The 18,120-nt window shown below is 39.5% G+C and overlaps 2 protein-coding genes across 2 annotated transcripts; one reads left to right on the forward strand and one right to left on the reverse strand.

Moving 5' to 3' along the window:
- Nucleotides 1-1,949: 1,949 nt before the first annotated feature.
- Nucleotides 1,950-6,272, reverse strand: LOC112155282 (ankyrin repeat and SOCS box protein 9). The gene is made up of 7 exons (XM_024286808.2): nucleotides 6,014-6,272; nucleotides 5,857-5,936; nucleotides 5,599-5,706; nucleotides 5,373-5,523; nucleotides 5,015-5,149; nucleotides 2,432-2,623; nucleotides 1,950-2,345 (listed from the first exon to the last, which is right to left on the reverse strand). The coding sequence occupies exons 1-7, from the start codon at nucleotides 6,069-6,071 to the stop codon at nucleotides 2,221-2,223; spliced, it is 849 nt and encodes a 282-aa protein (XP_024142576.1). The 5' UTR covers nucleotides 6,072-6,272; the 3' UTR covers nucleotides 1,950-2,220.
- Nucleotides 6,273-10,788: 4,516 nt separating this feature from the next.
- gpr143 (G protein-coupled receptor 143) lies at nucleotides 10,789-18,114 on the forward strand. Its single transcript, XM_024286132.2, has 9 exons — nucleotides 10,789-11,812; nucleotides 12,349-12,458; nucleotides 13,394-13,488; nucleotides 13,642-13,734; nucleotides 13,811-13,920; nucleotides 14,000-14,108; nucleotides 15,293-15,410; nucleotides 15,482-15,737; nucleotides 17,722-18,114. The coding sequence occupies exons 1-9, from the start codon at nucleotides 11,557-11,559 to the stop codon at nucleotides 17,823-17,825; spliced, it is 1,251 nt and encodes a 416-aa protein (XP_024141900.1). The 5' UTR covers nucleotides 10,789-11,556; the 3' UTR covers nucleotides 17,826-18,114.
- The last annotated feature ends 6 nt before the right edge of the window (nucleotides 18,115-18,120 follow it).

Genomic DNA, 18,120 nt, shown 5'->3' on the forward strand with positions numbered 1-18,120 from the left:
TTCTGGAATAATATTCTTACCTTTTTATTATTATTTCTGTTAAAAACTTACGGTTTTAAAGTTTTAAAAATTGGCATTCTGCTAGTTTTTGGGCTACTTTGGCATTTACAAATATTCTTTATGGTATTTTTGAGTTTAGCTAATATTTCAGCTACATGCTAGCTGTTTTGGCTAGATTAGATTTTTATTTTTTTTTTGTTTGTTTTTCAGGCTGATTTGGCATTTAGCTAATATTTTAGCTGGTTATCAGCTTCAGCGTTTTCAGCTATTAATTTCAGCATCTTCAGCTACCAAGTTCAGCTAACAGAATTCACACTAGCATTATGAAAGGTAATGCTTTTTCTATATAATTAGCAATATTTTAAATTATATTATTAAAAAGTTACATTATATTATATTAAACACATATATATATATATATATATATATATATATATATATATATATATATATATTATTATATTAAAAAGTTACAATTTTAAAGTTTTATTAATGTAGTTTAAGTGTGTACTATAAATGCTTATCCTGTTCGGCCCGCGACCTAAAGTGTGTTTCAGATTTTGGCCCCTTGTGCGATTGAGTTTGACAAACCTGCTTTTAATGTTTTAGTTTCAGAGTCATGAAAAAGCAAAACAAACGGGTCATTATGTGGATTATTTTCGGTAATCTGCCTCCCATCCATACCCTTTTGGAGTCACAGGGTTGCTGGAGCCTATACCAGGTGGTGCTTGGTGAAGGTGGGGGTACACCCTAAGAATACGGTCACAATTACATGACAGAGAGGGATCAGCAGAATCTTCAAGATTCTTTTTTGAAAGAATCGTCAGGTTTCCAGAATGGCCTTCTTCTTAAATATTCCAGTAACACTTGATACTTTTTCACTTTTTTCTAAAATATTCGTAGCGTGTAAAACTGCATCTCCCGATTGTAAATGCCGCCGGACAGTCACCGGCTGAATTTCCCCAAAAATCTGCATTTAGGTCGCTGCACTGTGGCATTTTGGGATATGTGACTGTTCCCAGTTCCCAATTCTGGAACCTGAGGGAGTGGTTTCCACAGGTTCCCAGTGTGTTTGCATGGTCACATGTATACCTAGATGTAATTTAGAGTCACCAATATACACTTTCATCAATTTGGGGGATTTGGGAGGAAGCTGGAGTGTTCAGAGAAAACCCATATTTGAATGAGGAGAACATGGAAATAAATAAGAAAATTACCGGGATTTGAATTAGCATCTTCTTGCTGTGAGAGTGCTAACCACTACACCACAGCAGCCCTGACAATCTACCTAACAACTCAAATCCATAAGATTTTGTCATCGAAGTTCCTGAGAAGTTCTAAATTGTCCCTAGAATGCGAGTGAGAGTGGGTCAAACCAGTCCAGGGTGTACCCCACTTTCACCCAGCAGTAGGGATAGGCTCCAGCAACAGTGTGACACCATACGGGATCAAGTAGTTTTAGAAAATGGATGTACACAGTTCTTTCAAAATAAAACGACTTAGAAAGCAGGTGAAAAGCAGTCCTCCAATATATCCCTTTTTCCTTTTTTTATTAAACCATTGAGTATCTTAACTGTTCCTCAGCTCTCCTTCTTTCTGCTAAACTTATCAACTCAAGAAGATTATTTTTCTTCCTTATGACGTTTTCCAAAATGTCAGCACCTCCTGTTTCCAGCCTCCGAACGCTCCGCTAGCGCAGCGTCCAGCTGAGAGGATCATTTCTTTTCATCTTCACCAGCCTTGCATGCCGGGCAGAAATTAAGATCAATATTCATTTGTATCGATTGACTATCAAACCCAGAGGAAAAATGATGAAGGACAGGAAAGATGAGAGGAAGACGGCAGCATTCACCTGCACACATAAAACAAAGTGTGGCTGCTTGTTTCCATGGAAACGATCACTTTTGAATGAAAACATGTTTTTATGAAGAAATTCCAAACAAGAAAACTAATATCCAGTGTTTTTATATGAGGAAATAGACAAATATATAATAGCTTTCATTTTTATGAGATTAAAACTAATATATATAAAAGTTTTACAATATTTCTAAACATATTTTTGCTTATGTCTGCATTCTGGGGTCATATAAATAATCTTTCTTTTGTGAAGTGGTTTTGTCTCATGTAACTATACAAGTCTGCCCCCTAGTGGGCGAAGTGTGAAACGTCTGCTGGTTAACAGGTTGAAGGATTTGCCTCATTTAAACCTTCCTTCGGGCCTCATAGGTAGAGGAGATACTGTCGTATCTGTGCAGGGAGGTGAAGGTCATGAATCCCGGCCAGCCTCCGCCGGCCCACCGTCCTCCTGATGTACAGCCGGCACAGCTGCTTCAGAGGAGTCACTCCTGAGGACAGGCAGCACCAGTCAGGACTCGTTCACGTCTTCTATCTAAAGGCCACACAGCCCTCCTGACTGTCAGCCCACATGTACCTCCTGCTGCTTCCAGCAGCCTCCCTGCCGGGCTGTTCGCCGGGGCCAGGTCTGCCGGCCGTTTGCCCTCGGCGTTGGTGAGGTGGCGGTCAGCCCCGTGATCCAGCAGGACCAGCACCAGCTCCGGGCTGGACAGGCGAGCGGCGACGTGCAAAGGTGAGTCATCCAGTCCGATTTTGTTCACGTTCGCACCTGGAGGAGAAGAAACGTCACAGAAAACAAAAGGATTTTCCTTTTTTATCAACAGAATTTGAAAAAAAACCACTTTTTGATTTGAATTAAATACAAAATATGCTCAATGCTGTCATTTATTTTACAAAAGAAGAGTAAAAATGAATAAAGAATGTTTATTTCTCTTTAAAATTACACAGAGAAAGCATCCTTGTTAAGATAATTCACAATTAAAGATGTTTGGGAAAAAACACATCACCAAATCAACTGTCACGCACGGTGGTGGTGAGTGATGGTTTGGGCTTGTTTTTGTAGTCACTTTAAAGTCCCACTTTAATCATCTTTTGACCTATGTCTAAAACATGTTTCTTTTAACTTTAACTAAAACACTTTTGCTTTAAAAAGTTAAACCAATCAGTTTTGCCATAAAAATTTATAATTATTTGTCATAAAAAAAATCAATCAAAATATGACAACACATGATAAAAAATTAGAGTAGTTTCTTTTATTTTTAACCTATGTTACAAAATGGGGAAAAAACACAGGAAGAAGTAAAAAACATGCTCGAAAATTGCTGAAAAATTATGAATTTGAGAGGAAAACATTTTTAAAAAATGTAGTCCACCCATTCTAAGACATGTGAGGCTTTACCCAACATGCACCACATGGAAAATCATATAAATAATTTAGCTCGGGTGAAAATGACCCAACAATAATGTTCTAAGGTTAATTATGATATTTTTAGCCAAAATAATGAATACTTTTTAAAAAGTGTTGTTTTTTAGGAAATAGTTAATGAGCTTTTTCAACATTTTTCATTTGATTCACAACAATTTGAATAAAGAAATACTAAAAAAATGCTAATTTGAGGTTCATTTTCTCTAAATATGTCCTCCATCATCAGAAAATGCCACAAAAACACGTTAAAAATACCCAAATTGTGATTTTCATCAGAGTGGGTTTAAGATGAAACAGAAGAACCTGCTGTGTTTTCTGTCATGTACGATTCAGCTCCAACAGCTAAATCTTAGTTTAAAAAGCAGGTCGAGTTTCTGTCTTCACCTGGCATGAGGAGCAGGACACTCTGACAGCTCGCTGAAAGCTAACACCTCGTGAGAAACGTGTGGAGGTAGAAGCTCCGTTTGGTTCTGTCGCGTTTGTGTCGCTTTCATCTGGAACCTTTTGCACCTCCCTGTTGCACACCTTCCTGACTCCGAAATACAAGACGTCTTTCACCTTTGGGCCGTTCTCCCTCCTCTTTTTTATGCCTGGGTGCAGTGGTAGGCTGCAGACACAGCCGCGCTGGAACCATTTGGTGATTTACACCCCACCACCCCAATCTAATCCCTTAATTTTGAGCGTCAATCAAGGAGGCACTGGGTTTTGTTTTTAGAGTCTTTGATATGACTCGGCCTGGATTTGGACTAACGACCTTCCAGTCTCAGGGCGAACACTCTACCACAGGTCCACTGAACTGTTTGATTGGATTTGATTTGATTGATTCAATTGGGTTTAATTTGATTCATTTTATTTTTAATTGTTTTTTTATTTTAATTGATTTGATTCGATTCGATTCGATTCGATTCGATTCGATTTGATTTGATTTGATTTTGTTTGGTTTTGGTTTAGATTTGATTTGATTCAATTGGGTTATATTAGATTTTATTAATTTCAAATTGTCTTTTTTTTATTTGATTTGATTGGATTTAATTTGATTTGATTTTAGATTAGATTTGATTTAATTGGGTTTAATTTTATCTATTTTCTAAAAATGTTTTGTTTTAATTTGATTTGATTTGATTTGATTTGATTTGATTTGATTTGATTTGATTTGATTTGATTTGATTTGATTTGATTTGATTTGATTTGATTTGGTTTCGCTTAGCTTAGCTTACCTTGGCCTGGTTTGGTTCGGTTTGGTTTTAGATTTGGTTTGATTTGATTTAGTTTAGTTTAGTTTAGTTTAGTTTAGTTTAGTTTAGTTTAGTTTAGTTTAGTTTAGTTTAGTAGGAGCTGTAAGTTACTAAGAGAGCATGTAAACCATAGATGTAAACAGAGAGCTCTCAGTTATAATAGTCAACGATCCCGCCCACAACTTAGAAACTGTCTTACAAAACGATACGTGTTTTCAGATTTTGGCTAAAAATTACATAATAAATATTAAAAAACACTGGAAACACTTTAAAGAGTAACCGATTAATAGAAAAGCAAAAGTTTCTTTTAATTCCAATAGTCATCTTTAGATGGGAGGAGTTGTTCTTTTCCACTGTCTGACTACAGATTCTGCCTGACTGTAGCTTCACCGAACCTTTGTGCCTCCTAAATAAACGTGTATGTGGTCTAAAAAAGTTCAAAAGAGAGTCGAGTTTTAAACAAAAATCCATTTGTAACCCAGAGATGAAGCCTTCTCACCGAGTTGAAGGAGTTTCTCCACAGAACTGAGATGCTGATTGGAGCAGGCGACGTGGAGAGGAGTTCCTACACCGTCGATGTTCTGATCCACATCTGCACCGCGCTGGACCAGAAGTTCAATGCACTCAGGCCGACCTGGGGAGAGTCGCCAGAGGGCTCGTAACCAGAAGCGCTGCACTTGAAGGGTTCAGCTTTGAAATTTGCCCCACGTCCCGGGAGAGAGTGTGCTGCTGTGATACTTTCAAGTCTCTGTCAGCAGGCTGTCTTTTCTTTAAAACTTAATACACGGCAGCCTTTTGCTTTTTGTTAACGCTAACTAAGATTATCCATGCACATGTCCTGGAATGTGACCTCTGACCTGCAGCGGCGGCCAAGTGGATCGGAGAGCTGGACCGGCTTGTGCCCAGGGGAGCCGCTCCACGCTGCAGAAGCAGCGATACGCAGGTCACATGACCTCCAGCGCACGCCTCTGTCAGGGCTGTCCTGCCATCAGCGGTCGAGCCGTTTACCTGACGTCAAAGGTCGCTCTTTAGACGAGAAGATCCCAACATTTCAGCATTTCAGGGGATGGATACTTCACTGACATCTGCCCCGTTTTCCAGCAGAACCTCAGCGCATGCTGTGTGGCCTCGCATGCACGCTCCGTGAAGGGGCGTGACCCGGTCCAAAGTGCTCAGGTTTACACAGACTCCCTGTGGGCAGAAGAACATACATGTGGGTTCACTGAAACTCTAAATGAAATCCACCACAGCTCTGCGGCGTGTGTAACTCAAGATCAAACAGGAGGTTTTTGGGGCTTTATTACGATGTAATTCTACTCCCGAGGGTCTACTGAACATTACCTGAGCGACGAGCCTCTGCAGAGTGAGGAGCTGTCCGTTAGAGGCTGCAGCGTGAACTGGAGACCAGTCAGATTCCACATCTCCATGTGGAGGGAAATGCATTGAAAGGGCCCGTTTGAAGTGAAAAAGCACGCCTGAACTGTCAGGTAATACTCACCGCTCATCAAAGGGTTGGAGAAAAACACTCGCCGGGTCTCTTTGTGTCCGGCAGACATGGCTCACCATGTTTTGTTTCTTTTTTAAACAGCCGGATGGTTGGGCGACTGTCTGAACCTGAATGTGCTTGGTCTTGTTTTGTGGGCAGATCTCAGTGGGTTGATGTCACTTCCTCCCTGCAGGAAGAGAGGCCAACAAACAACAGGGCCAATGAGGGCGCTGAGGTGCAGGAGCGGCGGAGCAGGTCTGTTTTCAAACATGCACGCCCTTCCTCTGCAGCAGGAAAGAGGATCCCACAGAACAAAACCCGGTTCAACAAACGTCCACGTTTGGTGTCTCTGCACAGAATTTATGCATTTTTAAGGTGAAATTACATTTATTTATTTATTTGTTTTTAATCAAACTTGAGCTTATCTCTTTTGAATAGAGTTTTCCTGCATAATTTCTTGATCTTACCTGTTGGAAACTGTTTTTTTTTTATTCTGGTGCTCAGTGCATTAAAAATTATCGGATTATTTTTATACCTCAATGTGAATCTGCACCATGTGTGAAAGTCAAGGCCCGGGGGCCGGATCTGGCCCTCCAGATCATTTTATTTTATTTTTATTGATGACCCGATTTTATCTTGAGCTCATTTCTAACTTGTATCTTTTTGACAAAATATATTTTTATGTAGAGTAAAATATTGAAAGTTAATTGAGGTTTAAGTTGATTTATTCTGGAATAATATACGCCTTTTACTTCATAATTATGTTAAAAAGTTACAGTTTTAAGTTTTAAAAGTTGGCATTCTGCTAGCTTTTTGGACTATTTTGGCATTTACTAAGGTCTTTTAGGCTATTTTGGAGTTTAGCTAATATTTCAGCTACATGCTAGCTGTTTTGGCTAACTTACGTTTCTTTTGTTTTTTTAGGATATTTTGAAATTTAGCTAATACTTTAGCTGGCTATCAACTTCAGCGTTTTCAGCTATCTGCTTCAGCATTTTCTGCTATCAACTTCAACGTTTTGAGCTATCAACTTCAGCATTTTCTGCTATCAACTTCAGCGTTTTCAGCTATCAACTTCAGCATTTTCAGCTATCAGCTTTAGTGGTTTCAGCTATCAACTTCAGCGTTTTCAGCTATCAGCTCCAGCGTTTTCAGCTATCAACTTCAGCGTTTTCTGCTATCAACTTCAGCGTTTTCAGCTATCAGCTCCAGTGTTTTCAGCTATCAGCTCCAGTGTTTTCAGTTATCATCTTCAGCATTTTCAGCTATCAACTTCAGTGGTTTCAGCTATCAACTTCAGCATTGTCAGCTATCAACTCCAGCATTTTCTGCTATCAACTTCAGCGTTTTCAGCTATCAGCTCCAGCGTTTTCAGCTATCAACTTCAGGGTTTTCAGCTATCAACTTCAGCATTTTCAGCTATCAACTTCAGTGGTTTCAGCTATCAACTTCAGCATTGTCAGCTATCAACTTCAGCATTTTCAGCTATCAACTTCAGTCGTTTCAGCTATCAACTTCAGCATTGTCAGCTATCAACTTCAGCATTTTCAGCTATCAACTTCAGTGGTTTCAGCTATCAACTTCAGCCTTGTCAGCTATCAACTTCAGCATTTTCAGCTATCAACTTCAGTCGTTTCAGCTTTCAACTTTAGCATTGTCAGCTATCAACTCCAGCATTTTCTACTATCAACTTCAGTGTTTTCAGCTATCAGCTCCAGCGTTTTCAGCTATCAACTTCAGCGTTTTCAGCTATCAACTTCAGCGTTTTCAGCTATCAACTTCAGCATTTTCAGCTATCAACTTCAGCATTTTCAGCTATCAACTTCAGCATTTTTAGCTATCAATTTCAGCATCTTCAGCAGCCAAATTTGGGTATTGCAGGTAATGTTATACATCTAGTTCATAATTATGTTAAAAAGTTACAATTTTAAAGTTTTAAAAATGTAGTTTTATAGTGTTCAATAACTTCAATATCCTGTTCAGCCTTCTACCTAAGGTGTGTTTTGGATTCAGGCCCCTTTGATTGACTTTGCACCCCTGATCTACACTAACAACAATCCCAGTTTGCTTTCAGAGTTGCAGTTCCATCTCAGTCCAGCAGAGGGCAATCAGAGAGCAGACCGTGCAGAAATTCTCTCAGCAGCTGCTGGTCCTGCTGAGCAGAAGGCCAGACACACAATTGACTTTAGTGGCGTGCCAGGAAGAGTGGATTAGAATACCATTGTAGAAGCTGAATGAATGGCCTCTCTGTAGTGCTGAACACTGAAGGTCCTTGATGCTTTGTTTCAAATGTCCACGACTGCTCTCAGGTCTGAGTCTGAGAGAGCATGTGCAGCAGCGGCTGATGCTTCGCGCAGGCATGACTCCCATTTTTTGAATCTAAAGTTTCAGATTATGAAAATATATATTTAACGAAATATTATTCTTTATAAAGGACCACTTAATAAAGTACATCGAATTCGTCTATCCATCCATTTGTATGTCCATCCATCCATCTAACAGAAACCGAAATTCTAAATAAGGACTATTTTAAAAGACTTTAAAGACAATGGGCAACTATTTTTCTTTTAATGTTTCTTTAACAAATTAAATTTGACCTTATTTTGAAACATATTTGTTGTATTTTCTTTACTCACATGATTCCACAACTCCTTTGCATCGTTGGATTTATTTTATTTTTTTGTCATCATAACTCTAGATCTTAATTTTATGTAAATATCTTCTCCTTTTTAAGAGTTACATGTTTTTTTTACTCTAAATATTAGCAGAAATAAAAACATGAACAGTTGTTTTCTGTCTTCACAGAGAAATTCCTCCACAAGTCTTGTGGTTTGTTGAAAGATCTGCAGATCTTTTTAACTCTTTCAAAAAAAGCAAAATATCTAGAACGTCATTTGAAATCTCCACCAAAAATTTACACACCAGTGAAGTTATTTTTTTTCTATACTCCTTTTCATTCAATCCTAAATGCTGAAACCATCCGGCCTCACATTTGAATGCGGCTGGATTCTCACATGACTGCAGGAATGCAAATATGTGAAGCTGTCAGAAGGGCCGCCGGCGTCTTGATGAGGAGATGAAAATGTGTGCATGAGCTGGATTTGGCCTTCCAGATTCCGGCTGCTCTGCATCTATGAATTGTAGAAGTCTTCTTAATTCAGTGGCAGACTTTAATGACGCGAGAAACTTTAAATACTCCTATCAATGCAGAGATCCTGATTATTAATCAGAGGAGACAATAGTGTCTGCACTTTGGGCTCTATTAAGTTTAAAGGTATTATATGGACATACATTAATTCACTTTTCCATAAAAATATTCATTTTATGGCAAAAAGTTGTTGCTCATTCATCCAAATAATTAAATGTGTTCACTTCCATGGTCACATGACTATAAAATCACTTCACAGCTTCTACAAACATTTAAGAACGACCAGAAGCTTCATTAACTAGAGATAATCTGAGGTGTCCATAAAAGTGAAAGTCCTTCTCCAATCATCTTTTGAACTGTTATCATAATAGTAAATATGATTATTACGTTTTTAAGCCGTATTAATAAAAAAAAAAATCTGTCATTTTCTAAGACAGTTTCTGTAGCGGCAGGAGTTCATCTGAGTTGTGAACAGAACTGTTGGCCCACTCCCTTCCCATCATCCCTTTCTTTACATGCTCTCCTGCTAGCTTACACACCCGCAACCTAATATTAGCAGTGCAACAAAAATGGCGAGCAATATTGGAGTTGTGCAGTTTTGAGTCAGATGCCAGCTCAGAAGAGCTGCCACGATTAGTCGACTAATCGATGACTAATCAAAGATTAAAACGGTCGACAACTAATTTAATAGTCGATTAGTCATTAGTTGAAAGTTATAATGGCATTATGCTAGATTTTTGGACTATTTTGGCATTTATTACCTTTTTAAGGCTATTTTGGAGTTTAGCTAATATTTCAGCTACATGCTAGCTATTTTGGCTGATTACGTTTTTTTGTGTTTTTTGGCTATTTTGGAGTTTAGCTAATATTTCAGCTACATGCTAGCTATTTTGGCTAATTTAGCCTTTTTTTTTTAGACTGTTTGGAGTTTAGCTAATATTTCAGCAACATGATAGCTGTTTTGGCTAAATTTATGATTTTTTCTATCTTTTTAGGCCAATTTGTAGCTTAGCTAATATTTCAGCAACATGCTAGCTATTTTGGCTAATTACGTTTTTTGCGATTTTTGGCTATTTTGGAGTTTAGCTAATATTTCAGCTACATGCTAGCTATTTTGGCTAATTTAAGCTTTTTTTTGTTTTGTTTTTTTAGACTGTTTTTGAGTCTAGCTAATATTTCAGCTACATGACAGCTGTTTTGGCTAAATTTAGGATTTTTTCATATTTTTTAGGCCGATTTGTAGTTTGCTAATATTTCAGCAGCATGTTAGCTATTTTGGCTAATTTAGGCTTTTTTTGTTTTTGTTTTTTATGCTTTTTTGAGTTTAGCTAATACTTCAACTACATGCTAGCTATTTTGGCTAATTTAAGCCTTTTTTTTACTTTTTGGGCTAATTTGGCATTCAACTAATATTTTGCCTATCAGCTTCAGCGTTTTCAGCTATCATCACTAACATCGTCAGCGGCCAAATTCAGCCTACAGCATTCACACTAGCATTATTGCTAGTGTGAATATATATTATTTTTATTTAGTTTAAAGTGAATGATGGTTAAGATGTGTGTTTTTGACATCCACTTTATGCATGATCCGATTAGTCGACTAATCAGAAAAAATAATCGGTGATTAGTCGACTATTAAAATAATCGTTTGTGGCAGCACTACAGCTCAGTGAGGAAAATGAAGACGTATGGATCTATTTGGATGCATCGGAATGGAGCGGAGCAGAGAGATTTGGCCCGTCGATTGTAGCACCCACAGTACGTCACAGCTACGAGGTTTTTCCAACTGCTTTGTTCCATTTTCTCCTCATTTGAATAAAGAGATACTCAGAAAAGCAATTTTGAGCTTATTTTTCTTCATATCACAAAAATCCCACAAGAAGATGTTAAAACACCAAAAAACAGATTCAACTCCAACAAAAATCACACATTGTAGCCTTCTGATCACACGTCAGCGCCTGACGATTGGAAGAATGGTGGAAGATTCCATAAACCGTGGATGTAAATCCATCCATCCATCCATCCATCTGGGATCACTGGGTCACCATTCTGTTGCACACTTAAGAGATAATCTGGAGACCTTATTTATGGGGCAAATCAGCAATAAAGGCCACATGAAACAACTGAAAAGTTTACAACAACCCTGAAGAATTCATTTAAGGTCTTCTTTAATTTATTGTATGCTTTGTGAATCAGCTAATTGGACCAAACTATAGGATCACATCCCTCTCCCCTCAACAGAGGATTTGTTGTATTGTGTGTTAAGCTACAACTTCAGGGATTAAATGGAAGCACATGATGGTTCGCCCCCGTGACTTGTCAGGGAGCCTGCTCATGGGCTCATTTCCTCTCCTCTCTTTTCTTTTCTTTTCTGCTCTCTCCTCCTGACGCACGCGGCGCGCCGCGCCATGGCCTCCCCGCGCCTGGAGACGTTCTGCTGCCCGAACCGAGACGCCGCCACGGGGTTCGTGGTGGTCTTCCAGCCGGTGCTGTTCGGGGCTCTGAGTCTGGGGAGCGCCGCTCTGAGCCTCATCTTCGCCGTCGTGCAAGTTCTGCCGAAACGGAAAGGGTACCGGAGGCTCGGGCAGTATCCTCTGCCGCGGCCCGCCTCCTCCTCGCGGATCCTGTTCATCATCAGCGTCTGCGACATTCTGGGATGCGCAGGTAAACTAGGCTGAAGCCCGCATGTGTTCACTGATTTACTGACGTGGTGGAACCACGAATACTTCCAGTTAGCCCATTTGTTGCGTTCATTTATTAAAAAAAACCTTTGGAAAACTTTTGAGTCCATCTGTTGCAACAGACGATCTTTAGATCGTCTATTCTGACAGAGGCCTCACTTTGACATTTTTTCAAACAACAGGTGAAGTCACGTGTTTCCACAGCTGGAAGCACACTAATGAATGAAAGACGGCAGCAGCAGTGGGGGAGCTCCTATTTTTTAGTTTTGTGGAAGCTTTGTGGAGGAAATGGAAACACCCCTATAAATATTTTCCTAAAAAGCGAATCTAAACAGCTGGAAGCTCCTATTTCCATGATGTAAAGCCGTCATTAAAAGGACTCCCTAGCTGAAAATAATGAAGTTCTTAAAATAGAGCCTACAAAAGCATCCAACATGTTAATTAAAGCCAGTTTTCTGCGTAGAAGTTTCCCCTTCCCCATAAAAACAAAAATAAAAATACTGAAGTGTTTTTTTTTAGGCATCATCATCAGATCAGCTGTGTGGCTGGGTCTTCCCAACTTTATCGACAGCATCTCTGTGGCCAACAACACGGATGTGCTGCCTGAAGTCTTCTGTGTCGGCAGTGCGGTTTGTATACCCTTTCTTGTTCATCACACTTCCATGTCGTGATACGTTATGACCTCCTGCAGGAGGTCATTCCTTAACATTTTAACATATTTATGAACTAGAATAATTTTATTTACTATTTATAAATTACATTACCTGTGATAATGCTAGTGTGAATGTTGTAGGCTGAATGTGGCCACTGAAGATGCTAGTGCTGAAATCTGAAAATGCTGAAGATGAAAGCCAGCTAAAATTTTAGCTAAATGCCAAATTAGCCTAAAAAACAAAAAAACTTGGGTTAGCCTAAACAGCTAGCATGCTGCTGAAGAAACATCTAAACTTCAAAATAGAATTAAAAACTTTAAAAATCCTAAATTAGCCAAAACAGCTAGTGGAAATATTAGCTAAACACCTATATAGCCTGAAAAATCTTAGTAAATGCCTAATAGTCCAAAAAGCTAGCAGAAAATGTTAAAACAGTAACGGTTTTAAAAAAATAACTTAATTTTTTTCCAAGAATTCATATAATATTCAGGCTTAAGGTCTCCTATTGTACATTCTTGTTTGTTTTTCAGAAGAAAAAGAAGAAAAACAAATAATATACATAATAATAATAATAATAATATTACAAATGAACAAAACTAAAGAAAGCCCTTAAAGAGAAAAACTGTAACTTTTTAACATAATTATGAATAATAAAAGGCAGGAATAATATTCCAGAATAACTTAAACCTTAAATAACTTTCAATATTTTACTCTCCATAAAAATACATTTTGTCAAAATTATACAAGTTAGATGAGTGCAAAATAACACTTGAGCCATTAATAAAATAAAATAAAATGATCTGGAGGGCCGGATAGAACTACCTGGAGGGCCGGATTCGGCCCCCGGGCCTTGACTTTGACACGTTTGATAACCTTGGACCGTAAAATGAAGTGCAACCATCTCTGTCCAGATGTGGATCCAGCTGTTCTTCAGCGCCTCGTTCTGGTGGACGTTCTGCTACGCCGTGGATGTCTTCCTGGTGGTGAAAACGTCCGCAGGGATCAGGTTCTCTTCCTCTCCATCAAGTCGAAGCACCAAACTGACTCTTTTTCATACAAATCCTTCACTAAAACGTTATTACTAAATATCTAATTATGCTGTGAGTTAAAAGAGCTGAAAGGCCGCGTCTCATGACTTTTACCCCCCTCCCTCCATCAGCACCATTGTCCTGTACCACATGATCACGTGGGGCCTGGCTGTGCTGCTGTGTGTGGAAGGTGTGGCCATGCTCTACTACCCATCCATTTCAGAGTAAGAAGCAGAAATGAAAGTTTGTGCATCAGCAGCTCTGAGCCCTGCAGGACCCATGTGTCCCGTTTGTGTGCAGTTGCGAACAAGGCCTCCAGCACGCCATTCCTCACTACGTCACCACGTACGCGCCGATGCTGCTCGTCCTCACGGCTAACCCCGTCTTCTTCAGCAGGACCGTCTCTGTGGGTCAGTTCAGAACCTTTCCGCCGTTTCTCTTACCAATGAGGTTCGCCCAGAGATGGTGAGGATGTTCTCGTCTCCGTAGTGACGTCTTTACTGAAGGGTCGGCAAGGAATCTACACGGAAAATGAGAGGCGGCTGGCCAACGAGATAAAGATACGCTTCTTTAAAATCATGCTGGTCTTCTTTGTTTGGTGAGTTCTGCAGCCAAAAACATAAAGAAGGTGTGGTCTTTTGATTGACACGATACGTCCGAATCTCCACCCTAACCCCCACCTGCTAAAACACTACAGGGCGCCATCTAGTGCCCTTGATTTGTAAAACAATTCGATCGTTATTTGACAATCTCTGGCTTTTTGCAGAGACTTCTGGGAAATTTCCAGGACACTAGACTAGACACTACTCACTATATAGTACGTTTGCCATTTTCAAGTGCCCTAGAAATTTCCCAGAAGTCTTTGCTAAAAACTAGCGTCCATCGATGCTAACTACGTTAGCAAATATAGACCATAATGCATTGCAATCAAACAATTTTTGCGAACAAAAAAAGTGTTTAAATGTAATTTTTTTTAATAAACTATCCACATTTTCATCATCAGAACACAGTGGAGTCACAAATCGACGTGAAATGTTTGTATTAATTCGACTTCACAAAGTGAGGTCATATCCGGCGTTTAAAAAAACATTTTCTTTTGATCTTTGGAACCAAATAATAAACGAAAAATAAATTAAATGCTAAATTTTGAACATATCATTACTTGTTTTAGCTTTGATAATAAAAAACATAGAAAATATTGTCAATTTACTACTATTCCAAGCTAAGTTTTATTTACACAAATGCAGAATTATATTTATTATATCTAATTTTGCTCATATTGATTCTGTGTTAGAATATTATTATTATTATAGTCATTAGTGGATGCATTTCTCTAAATGTTCTGTTAATGTGTTTGTATTCGATAAAGTTTAAATAAAAAATAAAAAAAAAGAAAAGAAGTGAGTATCGTGTTGGAATTGCTTTTAAAATCCAGGGAACTATCGGTATATATAGTCCCACACTATATAGTTTTTAGTAGTTAGATTTTGATTTTTAGATTTTGGAGTTGTAGATTTGGACAACCCGAAAAAAAAAAGTCCAACACCATATATCAGGGATGTCAAACTCAATCACACAAGCGACCAAAATCTAAATAACTCCTTAGGTTTTGGGTCGAACAGGATAAACATTTATTGAACACACTAAAACTACATTTAAACTACATAACTATGAATAACTCTAACTATATTCTTAATTTTCTTTGAATATATTATTCATCACAGCGAGTCTTTAAGTGTTTTTATGATTATATTCCAACTAAACTGTTGTGGTGTTTGTCAGCTGGGCACCAAACATCATCAATGAGAGCCTCCTCTTCTACCTGGAGATGCAGCTGGACATCAACGACAGCAGCTTGAGGGACATCAGGAATGCGGCCCTCACCACCTGGTTCATCATGGTGGGTTGAGAGAGCGCCGCGTGCATTTCTGTCAAAACACAATCCTCATCCTTCTCGCTCCTCTCCTCCAGGGAATCCTCAACCCCATGCAGGCGTTCCTCAACACGCTGGCCTTTCACGGCTGGACCGGCCTGGACGTGGACCTGAGCCTGCAGCAGAGCAGGGAGCTGGCCTGGGACTCCGGCTCCACCTCGGTGCCGAACGCGGCCAGCCAGAACCCCACGGTGGGAACCACTCTGCTCTACCAGAGCCACGTCCAGGAAGCCCAGAAAGGCATGATGGGAAACGGACAGCAGCACTCTGACGCCATCAGCGTGCTCTCAGAAGGTAACTGGCTTTCCAATGGTGCCAGCAGTTCTCCGGTCTATCAGGGGTGGTGAAGCCCCAGCGACCAATCACTGTCGGACACTCCACCCCCCCAATAAAGCTCCAACTGCAACCATCTGGGATGCATTCTATTTTTATAAAGATTTTCCCAAACATCTGTTTTTATGCATCAGATCCTCTGATCCCGGATCCGTAAAGCCTCGTGGATTTTCCGTAACAAAACAGATGATTGCTGCTGCTGCCACTCTGATGTGCGTCTGACCCCCAGAGTCCTCAGATATGCTAATGATCGTGTAATCTAATTAACGATGCAGCTAACCGCGTTTGCACCCCGTGACCTTTCGTTCAGGGCGCCGAGTCATTACACAGAGCTGTTAGTGTCATTATTTACAGATAATCAGATGGTAATGAGAGCAGAGGGAAATCCATTAAATATGCACGGCGACCAGAGGAGAGACTCGCGGCTCACGCGTTAGTGTGAAAATGGGGAAAAACAGGCTCCTTCGGATGGAAAAATCCCATTCCAGCATCGGTTCCTCTGTCAAATAAAGGATCTTTGAGTTGCTTCACAGTGGAGGGGAGTTTGTATAAGAGGAAATTCTCCCTCATAGTCCAAAAATATGCTTTACAGGTTAAGTGTTTCTAAACAGAGGCGGATTTAGCAGTTTGGGGGCCCGGGTGCACAAAAAATGGGGCCCCCCTGCAATGGTTTCATTATTCATTATTCTTTTTTATTATTATTTCTTTTTTTTTTAATTCAAAATTTCAGTTGGTTGCTTTCTTTGCGGTCCACTTTTAGACACAAACAAGAATCCCCTTTTTTTTTTTATAAGAATTTGAAATGTGAAATCACATTTAAAGGGTAACCAAACACCAAATCAACTTTTTTTTTGTCTGTTTACCACTATAATTTGGGCTATAAAAGTGTTGTCTTTTGGTCCTTGCCACATTTTTGACAATTTAAAACAAACTTTCTGAAATTATAGTCTAAAACTGACTGTGTGCTGCCCCCTACAGGCTGAAACGAGGGATTGCAGTTGAATTTTGTGATTGGTCCCACGTTATTTCAGGAGTTTAATGTCATCATCCAGTCTAAAAGCCCCGCCCATCTTTGATTCGTAACGGTCGGTATCGTGTTAGCGTTAGCATAACTTGTTTTGCCTTTGATTGTCAAAAATCTACTGACTTGCACAACTTTCCAGTGGAAGTTAGGCAACAGTAGTTGAGTGTAGTTGACATTAAATCCAGCGAACTCTGTCCTGGTGGATTTGCAATAAACGTTTCACTAGCGATTGTTTATTAGCTTATGAAGCTAGCGACATTTTATCATTTGACCGTGAGCGCCTCGGTAGAAGGTAGGGGAGAAAAATCCTCCACTGAAAGTTCTGTGGAGGTACTGGCTTCACTTTGCTCGGTACCACTCTCCATATTGAAGACGCAGACGTTACCTGAAGCTAACCTCACTGATCCAAACCACACCTCCCCCGCTCAACCCGCCTCTTTTTTTTTCATTTTTAAAATCTGGAGTCAGCCTCCTGTTGCGTTACCCTTTAAATGTACTTTATATACATTATTTTTACTTGAATAAAACACAGAATTTGTTGAATGTGCTAATTTGTTATCCACATGTTCAGGGTGTAAGCTACGTTGACTCCAGCAACCCTTAAAGAGATACAGCGGATGTAAAAGATGCATCGGATCTCATTTTATTGACATTTATGTTTATTTCCTGCTTAAATATGTACTTTTGTTTTATACGAAGCTGCTTCCAACATGTTTTCCAACAATATCACTGCTAAGTGTTTAAAATAAAAGTGATTCTGTTCAAGGACTTGATGTTTTTCATTTATTTTCAAATCTTTTTTTGCTAAAGTTTGAAGGTAAAAATGTATTATGACATGCATTTTTACAAAAATATTCTAGAATATTTGCTCAAGGTGTGCAGCAACTCAGTAATCTACCCCCTTATTTTGTGTCTTGCTAGGTTCAGACTCTAGTACAGTTGAAATCCACATTTCCAGCGAGCTGCGAGACAATGGGGATGTAGACGCAGACGGAGAGTCCTTGGGAAACTCTGTAAGGCGCTAGCTGGGCTCGACGACAAGCCGCCGTCCTCCACCGCAGCCTCACAGCCCTTAATAAGAGCCACTTTCCTCGGACTCCTGAGCCGCATTCGCAGTATGGAGCCCCCACAGTTCCACCACAGAGCTTTAGGAAACAAAAACATTTATATGTATTTTAGATTAGAGATAAATAACTGGTGCAAATCATTGACTGTATACAGAGAGCTGGACCCCTCATGTTCCAAACAGGAAGTTCCTGCTGGTTCCAAAATCCCAGTGACTTCTATTGAGACATAACCAGCTACTCAGTCCCTACATTT

The sequence above is a fragment of the Oryzias melastigma genome, linkage group LG21 (assembly GCF_002922805.2).
Source record: "Oryzias melastigma strain HK-1 linkage group LG21, ASM292280v2, whole genome shotgun sequence".
In the NCBI taxonomy this organism is placed as follows: domain Eukaryota; kingdom Metazoa; phylum Chordata; class Actinopteri; order Beloniformes; family Adrianichthyidae; genus Oryzias; species Oryzias melastigma.

Coding starts and splice junctions, on each gene's coding strand:
- gpr143 (XM_024286132.2), top strand. CDS start 11,557: ATGGCCTCCCCGCGCCTGGAGACGTTCTGCTGCCCGAACCGAGACGCC. Junction 12,459..13,393: donor TCTTCTGTGTCGGCAGTGCG/GTTTGTATACCC, acceptor ATCTCTGTCCAG/ATGTGGATCCAGCTGTTCTT. Junction 13,489..13,641: donor AAAACGTCCGCAGGGATCAG/GTTCTCTTCCTC, acceptor TCCCTCCATCAG/CACCATTGTCCTGTACCACA.
- LOC112155282 (XM_024286808.2), bottom strand. CDS start 6,071: ATGTCTGCCGGACACAAAGAGACCCGGCGAGTGTTTTTCTCCAACCCT. Junction 5,937..6,013: donor CTCCAACCCTTTGATGAGCG/GTGAGTATTACC, acceptor CTCCACATGGAG/ATGTGGAATCTGACTGGTCT. Junction 5,707..5,856: donor TGCAGAGGCTCGTCGCTCAG/GTAATGTTCAGT, acceptor TTCTGCCCACAG/GGAGTCTGTGTAAACCTGAG.